The following is a 13,928-nucleotide window of genomic DNA, read 5'->3' on the forward strand; positions in this document are numbered from 1 at the left end:
AAACTGTATGTCAGTTTACAGTACACCAGCTGACCTGAGGCAAGAGCTCATCAGGGAGTTTTCATGCAAGCTCTATCCCTCATTATTACTTATATAGCGCACACATATTCCACAGTGCTTTCCAGAGAATATATTTGTCCATTCACATCTGTCCCTAACCCAGAGGAGTTTACAATCTATATTCCCTATCACACACACACAGGTTAATTTTTGTAGGCCAAAAATATATACTGGTATGCCAATTAACCTACACGTATATATTTTTGGAGGGTGGGCGTAAACCCATGCAAGCACAGGGAGAATATACAGACTCCACAGTTAAGGCCATAGTGGGAATTGAACCCACAACCTCAGTGCTATGTGGCAGTAATGCTAACCATTATACTGTCTGTGCTCCTTGAGAATGGTAATAGTTTCTAAATTTGCAATAAGAATGTATCACAACCGCATTTGACATGGGGATTATCGTAAATAAGGGCCTTAATGTAAGATTTAATTAAAGCTAGTTGCTAAACTTCTTACCCTTAGATTCTAACATTTCAGGTGATTTCCTTGTTTTAGGCTTGGTAAAAGCATATCAACCTAGTTTCAGTCTTTTTTCCTCATATGACCTTGTATTCCTACACATACAGGTGAGCTTATACAGATGACAGAAGTAGAATGTGTATGCTCAGAGAAACCACAGAACAGCATACAATGAGGCTGTGTTCCAAATATAAAAAGCCTTTTCAAGCCATGCACATAATACCCTCTATGTAGCACATGTTCAGGGCATCAGTGACTAGTTACTATTTTGTTTAATACATAGGAGTTCTTGTACTCAAATAGGTCTGAATCTATCCCTCACACTGCACTTCCTACATTCAGATCAATTTTCTATTGATCACCAATTCAGATTAATGTTTGCATACTAAAAGTTACATCACCCATCTCTTTATTTGGAGGTGGTGATTTTTTTTTATTTTTTAATTCCATTTAAATTTGAAGTCATTTATGGCAGATTGCAAAATTGACACTTATCAAAACATGTACAGCGCTTAATTTGGGTGGAACTGGACAGCCTCAATGCCCACCATTTGTCTTATGTGGTTGTAACCACTGGATAGTTTAATATATCAAATCACATTTCCATCTTTGACATCTTCCAGTATGTCCACAGCTCAGACAAAACCCAGTCTTATGGAGCGTACACACGGTCAGATTTGTCAGATGAACGATTAAACGATCTGAACAATTTGACCAAAGATTTGAACGATTGAACGATTTTTGACTGCATTAAAATGAATGGAATCGTCCAAGTCTGACTGCAAACCCATCAGATGTCAGATATCGTTATCTGACAAACGGGAACGCGCATCGTTGATCGTCCATCGTTCAGGCATGTCAGATATGAACAACTGAACGATTTTTAAATCGTTATCGTCCATATCTGAAGAAAAAATCTGATCGTGTGTATGCACCATTATAGACACTTGTTCTGTACATTGTCAAACCTGATCTTTTATACAGTTTATAGCAGAAGATTCTTTCCAGCCACTGCTGGCAGCTTAGACCCCAGAAATCAGGGCATAATACATAGCGTACTTAACCATTGTGTTAGGGTGTAGATGTTTGCACCATATAAAATCCAATTCTACTCTTCATACTGCGCTGCCTGCAATGCTAATACTAATCTGTGTAATACAAGTTTACAGAATATAAGGTCATATCAATCTACTTTCAGATTAATACAGCACTAACTCCTACAACTTTAGTCACCAGAGGTGGAATTTTGTTTCCACACAACACAAATAAAGTCTTTGTCTCAGGCCTGGACACGTAATTCAACAAGGAATTACAAACACGTGAAAGTCTTGGCTTTGCAAAAATATGCCTGTTCACTATTACATAGGATAGATTTCATAACCACATAATGGTCTCCAATTTAAATATACAGCTATGTGCCCATACTGCCCAATACAGAGTGTTGCCTGTTGCTTTAGCCAAAGATATTTTAATTTGATTACTAGTGTATATGGTATACAGCAGACAGATTACACTCCCATGGAGAACTATTATGATGCCACCAAGTGCCCGTCTGTAACCATGGACACATGGGAAGGTTTCTCGCTAGTGCACTGGACAATATGCAGTTTGTCCAGGACAGTTCATGGTGACTAGTATTTGGTAGTCCTGGACATTCACCAACAGTATCAATTGCTAATATGGATGTTTTCCTGGCTACAATGTTTTTGTACCACTCACTTACCTGTTCAGCCATCATTTGTTATGGATACTTAATCCATCTAGAACATGATCAGATACGTATATTTATCTTACAACTTTCACTTGTAAATGGCACAATCTGAGATTTCAAACCCCTTGTATTTTATAAAAAAAAAAAAAAAAAGTAGTTGGGTGAAGATTAATTTAATGAGTGCTCGTTTTAGGAATTAATGCCGCACTCTCCATTGTTACAGTATTGATGACCTAGCATCTCTCAGATGGTGCATACACATGCACCAACAGAGAACTATCGCTTTTCCTTATGGAATGAACTTCTGATCCACATACTATTTAATACTCTTCTTTTTAATGTTAAACAGGAAAAGTGAATAATAGTGGCAGTGAGGGACCAGTATGGGGTAGAAGGCAGTAACTTTTTGCAACACACCATATTCTTATTATACTGCCAGTTATCGCATTAGTAAAGCAATCAGATGCATCACGACAAAAAATGCAGATGAGTGGGTAGTAAACAAGCTACCACAGAGTCTTTGCATCAAATAACCTCTACAAAACAGTAACAGGACATTGTGTCCTAATAGAATTGTAGACAGTCCGCATAGGGGTCATAACTTAGCTGCTTGCGCAGACTGCAGGCAGGTAGGATTCAGCAACACCTTCATGGCTGGGAGTTTGAACCAGCAGAATATTTCCTCAGATTATCCAGAGTAGGAAGTCGGCATCTTGTGTTAAAATGCTGAAGCTTCTTTAACATGCACAAAGGAGACTCATTCTGTACCAGAGAATGAGCAAGTATCACACAGACAGGCTTTACCTAGAGTGGAGAACAATGACTTTATTTGAACTAAATGACAAGAGTTTAAAATGTCTCCACTCCAATAATTTAGGGTCAGAAAAAATGAAGCTCAATGATAACAGTCCAGTTTGAGTTGGTCTTAAGACTTTGCTTAATCCTTGTGTTGTATGGATGGAAAGCAGCAGCAGTTGGTTATGATAGATGATCCAGATTCCGTTACTGTAAAATAGAGAATATCCATGTAAGCAATGATGCAACCAGATAAGATTTCCAAAGTGTATTCCTCTATTCAATCTGATAAGTCAAAGTCTGACAGACAGAAAGCGCAAGGAAACATTTCTTTAGCATCTCAGTGCAAACCAAAAAGCAACAGTATGAGGCTTGTGGTCTATCAATAGATGCATTGAACCCGACTGCATAGAGCAAGTTATCAGTCTCCCTAGACACCATAGGAGTCACTAGTTACAGCTTTGCTTTTCTGCTTTTGGACAGTGAGAACCTTGTTTACATGCCTTCAATTAGTGCAGCAAATGAAAGGTGACCCAACCTGGTGCTATGGATACAGCAATTTTAAATAAATGTAGTCAAATCCTTATTACTACATACCCTTCTGTGACAAATGGATTTGTGGAACTTACACATTTCTCAATCTCCAGGCCATCTTTGAAGAAAGTGAAGAAAGGGGTTACACCATCCTCACGGAAATTCAGCAGTCCCACCATGCCTTCTGGATTCATGGTCTCTCCTGTAAAAAACTAAACCAGAAGAGGCTGGTGAGAAGGCTGCATCATGTGCCTGCATGTTCACACAACTGGGAATACATAGGAATATTTTATAGACCAACAATAGAATTTACCTCAAAATCTTTGAAGTTTGCAAGAAGTTCTTTGACTTGCACTGGAGCACCAGCCATGAATGGTTTTACTCTGTCAGGGCAATCTTCCTCAAGTCGGGCTTTGAGGCTAGAAATAAACATTTCAGACATGCAAGTTTTTGTTTTTTTTATGTAAAAAGATTATCTAGCGCTAGAAAGTGTGAGAACCAAAAATCCAAGTTAGATTTATTCCAGTTTGGTTTGTTACACAAGTAGCTTGCAAAGAAGCTAGAACTGCACAAACACCAGACTCCCATACAACACAGAAAATTATGCAGTAACACTCATCTCTGCTTACGCCTATGTCTATTTAGTTTAAGACAAATCATGAGGTTTCTGCACCTGCCTTCTAGCAGGTACAAGCGGACCAATACCACCTGACCATTCATAAAAAACCACAAGTGCAAGATGCATGCAGGTAGACAATCACAAGTTGGGGACAGTCTGGTTCATGTTACATGATGTGCTGAATATAATCCAAAAGTAATTTATCATGATGTTACAAGCAAATGTATAAAGTGATCATTTTAGGGTACAATGTGGTTACTGGCTAACTAAACAAAGTTCTCTTGTTTCCAGATTTTTACTAGAGATTAGAGTTTTGTCCATTAAAGATTGCGTTCTCCATCTTTCTGAAAGCCTAACTTGTAGGGAAGATCCGAGCCAAATGCGAACAGCTCATTTCCAGTTTACAAGCTACCTGCCTCCTAAAGCAAGCCACACGCCTATAGATTCTTTCCAACAAGTTGGAAATTAAAATCAGTCATGTATGGGAGCAAAATGACAATATACACCATTTGCCATCGAACATTGGAATATGCACAACAAAAAGTTAAGATGGTCATACACTGTACTATATACGTGCAGATCCAACGGATCGGCACGATATAGGTGCTATAGCGTGCAGTGTATGGGCACGATATCTTGCCTGATTTCATGCTGCGTGCTCCCGCACGATTGTATATCGTATCCCCAGATCTTCCCGCAGGTTCATCTGATCTGGGATGCGATCTACAATCCCTATTCAGATGGAGTAGCCAGCTGTCAGCGGGAACCACACGATTGCCGGTGGTGACAACACGATCTGTCTGCTGACGGATTCGCAGTCATCCTACTTGGTGCATCGCACCTTTAGTCCAGACAAATAGGTTAAAGAAAACAGATTTAACCAATTTATCTAGAGATCGGGCACACTATCTGAATATGGGCCAAGCTGTCAGTCTAAAGTGAGGGAGGTCGCGGGCCGCTATTCAATTGTTAGAACAGCTACCCCCAACCCAATTGCTGGTCATGATCAGTGCCATTTGGGCGCCCAAACAGGTCACTTTTTTGCCAATTTCAGCTGGCACCCACCTGGGGCTGCGAGCTGAAATTGTGCCAGTAGCTGATCACGCCCAACAGGAGCAACAATTGAATAGCTAATGTTAGGCACGTAGGGGGGCGCAATACAGTTGAATACTGCCCTTTGTCTCCCAGTGTTTGAGAGCAAATTGTCATTTGCTCCCATACATTACCAGAATTTAATTCCAAGCAGTTGGAAAAATAACCTTTAGGTGTGTAGCCTGTTTAACTTTATAAGCCACATGTCTTTAGTGATAATTCTACATGCTCCTTAAGTGAAGGTCAGATACAATATTGTTAGGATACAGGTCTGATCACTTACGCTTTCATATAATCCTTAATGTACATTTTGAATGTCTCCTTGGTGAAAGTAGTTTGCTGAAGCTTATGGTTTAATACTATATCGACCCCAGTGATTCTTGTGGATTCTGATCCTTCGTCAACGATCTCTGCTGATGCATTTCCACCAATCAAAGCATCATCAATTGCACCTTCTTCTCTGGTCACCATCTAAAGCAAGAATTAGAAAGATAGGTTTTTTTTGTTACATTTAGCTCATACTCCGTTTACTATGCATTTACAACTTTCCATCCAACTTACCTTCCCCTCAACCTCAAAACAGATTCCATTACTGCTTTCAATTATCTTGTAGATGTCAGAGAACATTTCATCTCCTAATAAAAAAAAAAAAAAGTAGCATTACATTTCCAAATTGAGACAATAACGTCTGTGGCGAAATATAATTATATATATATATATATATATACATACACACACACATACATACACAGTTTTGTTTAATGATCTGTCTGGTTTAGAAGAAATGCAACCCCACTAATAAAGGGAGCCATGTATGTGCCTTACATAAAACATGAACTCTATGGGATGTATAAGGAGTGCAAAGTTTAAGTATTACTTTATAAATAAAAATTGTGGAGCACCAATTTTAAATAGTATCAGAAACATTTAATAAAACATTATGATGTGCAATGCATATAAATGAACAGTATAAACATGAATCCCTGATGAAACCAGGAGTGTTTCTTTAAGATAGCATAATCAAGAAGGGCCAAATTCTAAAAAGCTTTGCTTTTTGGCATTTGGTTCAATGGGGTCAGACCATAGCCCCCCCCCCCCCCCCCATTAACAATGGGGACTGATCTGTTAAATAGGCCCCTTAGACTTTCAAGTTGCCCAGTGCTTCATTGTATCAGTTGGTTACAGTGACCTTCAGAAGTCAAACGATTCATTTAAAACTAGATTTAGTGAATCCAAAAATTAATCCAACTAATGTTAAATTGTATGTTTTCCTCTATTCAATCTGATAAGTCAAAGTCTGACAGACAGAAAGCGCAAGGAAGAGTTTCTTTAGCATCTCTGTGCAAACCAAAAAGCAACAGTAGGTGGCTTATGGTCCATCAATAGATGCATTGAAAGCTATAGTTTGTTTTAACAATCTCAATTATTCTAACAAGGAGAAATATACATAAGCTCCATAATAAGTTTACAGACAAGGAATTAGCCTAGGGGTGGGCAATAAGCACCCCCCACCCCTGAATTAGCCAGATCCATATTGGACAAGGATTGCGTGTTATACATTTGTGTTGATTATTCATGGGTACAGCACAATTTGTTAACATTTATATAGCGCACACATTATATACTGCTTTACGGATAACAGTCAGTCACTCACATCAGTCCCTGGCCCAGTGGAGCTTACAATCTATATTCCCTACCACATGAAAACCCACACTAGGGTTAATCTTTTCAAAAGCCAGTTAACCAACAGTAAAGCTGCATGCATACACAACGATTTAGTAAATGAACGATTTTAGTTCATTTTTTCAAGAGAAAAAAAAAAAAAAAAAATGAACGAAAGTAGTTGACTAAAATAGTCTTAACTAAATGTAATGAACAATTTTTTTGAACTACAAACTATTTTTGTATATTAAAATATGAAAATTGTTGTTAGTCAGTCTGACTGAACTACAAACAATAAACGTGAACGCACATAAACGATAATCGTTCATCGTTTTAACTCAGTAAGTGAACGATTTTTTCAACAATTGAACGATAATTGTTCAAAAAATCGTGTATGCACCTTATGTTTTTGGATTGTGGGAGGAAAATCAAAGCACCCATAGAACCTAAATAGTGTTCCCACAAAGCTGTTTTACAGGGAGCTGTGCCCTACCTGATTTCAAAAGGGCAGAATGTGCCCTGCCCTTTTGGCGGCACCCCACTAAAACATAGCGGATGCAGTCCCCACATGCGGGCCTCAGTGTTCCACGGGTGGGAAACAGCAGTTCAGCAATCACTGCCAGTGAATAGATGCAGTGCACATAGCATCTATTTAGAGGAGAGCTTGGGGGCAGCACAGCAAGTCCATAAGAGCTGAGCACATCCAAGAGTAATAAAAATGGGGATAGTCTTAAAGACACGCCACTTCTATCGTGGCCAGGCCCACTGTCTGTGCATGATAAGAGTGCCCTTTCTAGGTCCATAGCTGGACCTACAGTGAACACTACTAAATACAGTGAGTACAGCTCGAGTTAAGGCCTTGGCAGTAATCAAACCAGAGACTTCAGTACTGTGATGTCGTAATGCTAACTACTACACCAAGTGTGCAGTCCCAAAAATTATTGTTAGATAAGCATTGATCTGAGTGCATTAAAATAAGGCATAAATCCTGTTTATGGGAAACATGTTTGAATTCAACAGATCTGCCTCAAACCAGTTAGCCACAAAGCAGCTCGCCCTGCAACTAAGTGCGCACAAATGCTGCAAGGCATATGGGGCTGCAAATGAAAATCTGCAAGACCTGGGCTAGTTGATGTATCATCGCAATAGCACCACTCAACTCAAATGAATCAACCACTATGGGCCATATTCAATTAGCTGCGATGTCATTTCGCCAGGCGAAAACCATATTAAATTTCAAAGAATTTGCCTACGGGGAAAGTCATTGGTATGAACCAGGCGAAAAAGATTCACCTATGAATAGGAGTTGAATAAAGTGCAGAATTGCAGTTTTGGGGTGCATACTTCTGAAAACCCCCCAGCACCCATGGGACAGCCCCCCAAAGGTAAACTGCATCAAAAATGAAATACTTTATAACACCCCAAAAAAAAATTCATTTTTGGGGCCAATAAAAAAAACGTTCGGGACAGTTAAAAACCTAGCAAAATAGACTCCAGGGAGTCCCCAAGTATGCTCCAGGCATTTTTTGGTTTGCAGCAGGTAGATTTTTTACATTTTAGAAAACTTCGTTTGCTGGGACTACTTATTTTCTCCAAGAGGGAGAAAAAAAAAAAATACAAAATGCTACTCTTCCCGACTTATGCAAAGACGCTAAAAAACAGCTATTGAGATCACTTATTTAACCCAAATACCTTCAGCAGGGTTATTGGGAGAGAGGGAGAGTTCCCCAAAACTGACAGCACTTTTCATCTATGAGTTTCACCAGGTCCCATTTTTGCATCCTTTGGAATTGAATCGGGCGAAAAGCAGTCGCGTGCTTGCAAAGACTCATCGCCAAAAACATGCAATGTAGGCGGGAAGTCCAGGAGGCAAAACTTAACCAGCTTTTCGTGGCTAATTGAATCGCTTCAGAACAGTGTAGAAGTTTGAGGTATAGCAACCAGTGACAATGTAATAGGTTATTAGAGTAAGCTATGGATTTCTGTACACTTCTAGTACAGGGAGAGGAATACATCACCTTTGGGACTCAGCCCTAAAACAATCGTTAAACGCCAACTCTTGAGTACCACCGACAGGACGTTTTGAGTACTCCTGTTTGATAGCAGCAAAATAGACCAGCAAAATAGATTAACTCACTTGTGTATGATCAAAGACTTCCACAAAACAAGCTGTTAGGGGGGTACTTAGGGACTGGAGTTGAGAAACACTGGTCTAGAATAATGCCAGCCATACACTATACATCTGGCTAGTCAGCCAGATAATTGTATTGCCGCAACCGAGCAGTAATTATTGGTCTGTCAGACAGACAAAATAGTCCAGTATGTCCAAAAAAAAAAAAAACCGATTGGTGCTCAGATTTCAATTATTGGACATGCTGAGAGCACCAAATATTGTTACCATAGACATTGCATGGCAACACATTTGTCGTCAGCATCTCTAATAACTAGACTATCAGTCTGACAGACATTTGAATATAAAAGTGTATGCTTAGCATTAGGCGGGAATCAGTAATCCTGACAGCGGCTAACCGACAGAGGAGGAAGTCCTGATAGTCCTAAGCTAAGTACTAACTAACCTAATTCTACCCCCTAACCCAACACACCCCCTTCCCCTAGCCTAAACCCAAGGCAACCCCAGGAGCCCCTAACAACCCCCCCCCCCCCCCCGGCTGTCCGCAACCGGCCTACCTTTGAATGGTAAAAGGTGTGTCGGGCTGATGACAGGCGTCGTAATTTCAACGCTTGTCAGTGCCTTGCCGGGATTAGACAGTCGGTAAATAGGCGGTCGGAATTACGTCCATCGGCTTCCCATTAGGAGTTTCTATACCTTGTATAGCCATTGGTAAGGGAAGAAATTTAAATACCTAATTAAGCTACAGCTTATTACTATTAGTACAAAAGCTTTTCCAAATTATAACAGCATTACAAAATTTATGTTCCTATAATAGCTGGTTGTGTGCAAAAAGGTGTATTCGTGTGTTGATGTCTCCCTGTACTTCCATGGGCTCCCTCATACACTCCAAACTGACTAGTACAGTATACAATACAGACCCGGATGAGTGTTATAGTGAATACATATTGCGCTATACTGGGGCAGGGATTGCTATCCATACTGTACACTCACCCGGGACTGGCATAACATCACTACCACAGTGCCAACAGTTGTGTCATGGTTACATTATTAAAAAAATAAATAAAAAAAAAGTTACGAGATGTCGACATTACACACCTTAAAGACATTGTTGACATGGCGATCATTTCAACATACATGTGCACGTAATATACCAAACCCTAAGACTTGTGTACACACACACACAGTACACAGGCGCTGTAACAGGCATAGAGGCCGGGTAAGACGCGGCAGAGCTGCCCATGAGCCGGCACACGTTGTGTAAGCAGCACAGTTAGTGACCACACACAAAAGTACAGCCAGAAAGTTTTACACCGGATACTGCCCCCCCGTATGCCCTAATCTGCCCGGCAACACCCCTCCCCCACCTCTCCCGCCCATTGCCCGCCAATGGTGACGCACTAAACAAGGGGCGAGACGTCACAATGGCGCCTCCTGCAGCTGGCAAAGCGCTATCACCGCCGCCAGCTGGTGGTGCCGCCCGGACACGGGGAGGGAGAGCGGGCGGCAGCTTCCCCGGGAAGGGTGAGGAGGGGCAGGGCGCTCTTCTCTCTACATTTGCCACGCGCCCCCCCGTTTTCCCGCAGTAACACCCGCCCTAACCGCGCCGCCCGGCAGCGACACCGGCTACACGTGCCGACGGACGAGGAAGAAACACAGAGAGTACATAGGCCGCAGCACCGGCTCTCTCCCCGGCAATATCGCGATAGTGACAATAACCGCGAGAGTAAATGAGTTCGTAGAGCGGGCGACGACGGGCTACTCACCGCTGATCACGTCCTTGTAGATGATCATGGTGGCGGCGAGCTGGTGGCTGACGTCCCCGGAGCAGACTGCGGGAGGCTCAGTGCCGGCGGAGGGTGGGAGTAAAAAGAACGAGTCAGCGCCTCACTTGCTTCATATAGGGGCGGCCCGGCCCTGGTGACGCACCCCGCGCACGCGCAGTGCGGGTTGGGGAAGGCCCGCGTGCGGCTAGGGGGGAGCACGCGGTGGTGTCGCCTCCCCTTTGCGCTATTGCCGCGACTGCAGCTGGGCGGGGAGGGGGGTTCCTCTGCCCGCAGCGCCCTCTGCCGGCTACTGTGACATTTTACCTTTTCATTTGGTTTTGTTATGGAACATGAAATTATTTTGTGCTGCATTTGGGCTAAACAGCTGGCACAGGTCATATACTGCTGCTTATCCTCCAACATGACCCGTTCCATTAGATACAAAATTCTCTGCTCCTGGACTTCCCAATGTATGATTGCAGTCACCTGTGTTGAACGAGGTAATTGATGAGACAGGTGTGTCACCACAGGTGGCTGCAATCATAAATTAAAAGGAAAGTCCAGGAGCAGAGCATTTTGTACCTAATGGAGCGGGTCATGTTGGAGGGTCTGCTGTTGGGATGTAAACATGAAGGCACTGAGCAAGGCATCAGGCTGGCACAGCAACAGTATGTTTACTTTGCCATTTGTATGGCATGGATAAAGATGTATAAAAGTAGCAAAGCACAACCCAACATTTGAAATTGGCACACCATTACATGAATAGGTAATTATCCCAGCATTGCATTGGTCAACATGGAGCAAACACAGTACTTTTATGGGGAGGGGGGCAGGTCCATATATACCAAGTGATGGTTGTGTCTTTTTTTTTTTTTTTCAATCCCTGAGTGCCTCCATTATCAATATGCTATATATATATATATATATATATATATATATATATATATATTCCAATGTTTGCCCCTGCACTCCAGCTCATTGTACATCCATCACTTGCTCTGGTGCCCTCCTCGGGGGTATGCACCCCCAAATTTAATCCAGTAAAACACAAGGTGCCACTCAGAGGCTTCTCAACAATGAACCCAATGTGTGACCACATAATAAATACCCACACATTGGGTTCATTGTTTGGAAGCCTTCGAGTGTCACTTCGTGTTTTACTGGAGTATATAGAAACATAGAATTTGACGGCAGATAAGAACCACTTGGCACATCTAGTCTGCCCTTTAATATATATTTATATATATATATATACACACACACATATATATTTATATGCACATGCACGCATACATAAATATATACATACACAAACATACATATAGATATACACAATACATTCAGATATTCATATATATACACCACAAATACATTAGACACACACTTACCTTGCAGCATCTGCAGGATGTATATGGGATCGGGACAGGATCTGGCAGGCTGGCACCATATTATTTAAAATGTCATCATCAGGTTGCCACTTTAAGATGTCGGCTCATCGATCGGTTACCTCCCCTGATTTGTGGTGGGGACAGGGCATTACAGTTACTAAGATTGGAGAGCTGGTGGATTAATAAGCTTGGAACGATGACTCCTAGAGGAGTAATGAGCCTAATCCTATGAATCTATTCCTAAAATAAATGACACTGGCGTATGGATATTGTTTATCATATATTGGATGGGTCATCATGTTATATGCCAATTGATTGTTTACTTTTGTAATTATGTTATTAATAGCTGTGTTTTTTTTTTTATATATATATGTTTACCCTCATTTATGCCCCGGTTTACTGTAGATCCAATTACAAATAGATCTGAAGAAGTACTATAGTTGTGACCTATAGTGCAGGGCTCCAGACTCACGCTGACTGGCTGTGACATGATGTGTGTATAAGCAGTTTCGGATGCTTACCAACCGGACGCCCTTCTGACGTGACATCCTGTCCTGTCAGCTTCTGCACCGGTGCCTGCAATTAGCAAGATAAGGTTGTTTGGCGCCCTTTTTTTGCAAAGGGGGTATAAATGAGGGTTTGATTCTGTACTTATGTATATTGAATAGGATTGTGGAGTGTCGTATGTACATATATAAGTGGCTTTGCTGTGATGTTGGAGTCTTGAGAAAGGTCCTCCGGGACTGAAACGTCAACATGTTATTACCTGGCTTTATCATGACGGTGAAAGATTGAATAGTGTGACACTTTAACTGTGGTGAGTGCCCTCTATTTGACCCACATTTGGGAAAAACTGTATTTATAATTGACCATATCTATATTTTTGGGGATGCACCCTGTTTATGCACATTGATCTGGGATGTGAGTGCAGGAAACTGGTTAATTTTATATATATATATACACCCACTTGCAGCGGCACTCATCGGATTTCTTTAAATTAATCAGGTTCACAACAGTCTTTCAACGTTTCGGGTTTATTTCAACCCTTCAGGAATAATAAACAATAAATGCATCTTACCTTAAATAGCCCAAATGTGAAATGAGACGCCGGGATCACCACCAGCTCTGTCGGCAAGCACCCGCAGGACATCCGGTGTGCATCTGGAATCAGCGTCCCCGGCACCGCCTCTGTTGCCAAGGCTACCCCACAGTGTCTCTCATCAAGAATCCCCCCCGTGCAGTAAAAGGTACTAACTTACCAAAAAATAAAGAAAAAAGGAAAAAATAATGTTGTTAAACAGGAAATACTTCCGTTTGAGCATCAATTCGAGCAGATCTATGAACAAGGCGATATCTGGACCCTGGTATTTAACGTTGTTAGTAAGGAATCTGCGTGTGGCCTGTAGACCTGCATCGTGAGGTATGTTAGTGTACAAACTTGTCACATGAAGCGTACACAGGAAACTGGTCTGAGGGATTGGAATACTGTCCCGTAATTTGTTGATAAATGAGGTAGTGTCCTGTAGGAATGTGGGCTCCGTTTGTACTGCCGGTTGAAGTAATAATCCAAGTATTGTGAAATTTTGTAATATAGAGAGCCCCTGGCTGAGATGATTGAGCGTCCGTGTATATAAATATAAATACATTTATATGTGTGTGCGTTATGTGCATCAGTGTATGTGTGTTATGAATACGCAGTTTAGCG

The 13,928-nt window shown here is 41.4% G+C and overlaps 1 protein-coding gene and 2 non-coding genes across 3 annotated transcripts; all 3 read right to left on the reverse strand.

Moving 5' to 3' along the window:
• Positions 1–2,550: 2,550 nt before the first annotated feature.
• Positions 2,551–10,974, reverse strand: TPT1 (tumor protein, translationally-controlled 1). The gene is made up of 6 exons (XM_088442764.1): positions 10,836–10,974; positions 5,838–5,911; positions 5,560–5,747; positions 3,879–3,984; positions 3,661–3,777; positions 2,551–3,241 (listed from the first exon to the last, which is right to left on the reverse strand). Exons 1-6 carry the CDS (start codon positions 10,861–10,863, stop codon positions 3,239–3,241), a joined length of 516 nt encoding a protein of 171 aa, XP_088298890.1. The 5' UTR covers positions 10,864–10,974; the 3' UTR covers positions 2,551–3,238.
• On the reverse strand, positions 3,296–3,426 carry LOC148543233 (small nucleolar RNA SNORA31). The gene has a single exon (XR_015869971.1). It is a non-coding gene; the product is annotated as a small nucleolar RNA SNORA31 (small nucleolar RNA).
• Positions 6,538–6,668, reverse strand: LOC148543234 (small nucleolar RNA SNORA31). Its single transcript, XR_015869978.1, has one exon. It is a non-coding gene; the product is annotated as a small nucleolar RNA SNORA31 (small nucleolar RNA).
• Positions 10,975–13,928: the final 2,954 nt, after the last annotated feature.

The sequence above is a fragment of the Taudactylus pleione genome, unplaced genomic scaffold, assembly GCF_031769625.1.
Source record: "Taudactylus pleione unplaced genomic scaffold, aTauple2 ptg000005l, whole genome shotgun sequence".
NCBI classification, from domain to species: Eukaryota; Metazoa; Chordata; class Amphibia; order Anura; family Myobatrachidae; genus Taudactylus; species Taudactylus pleione.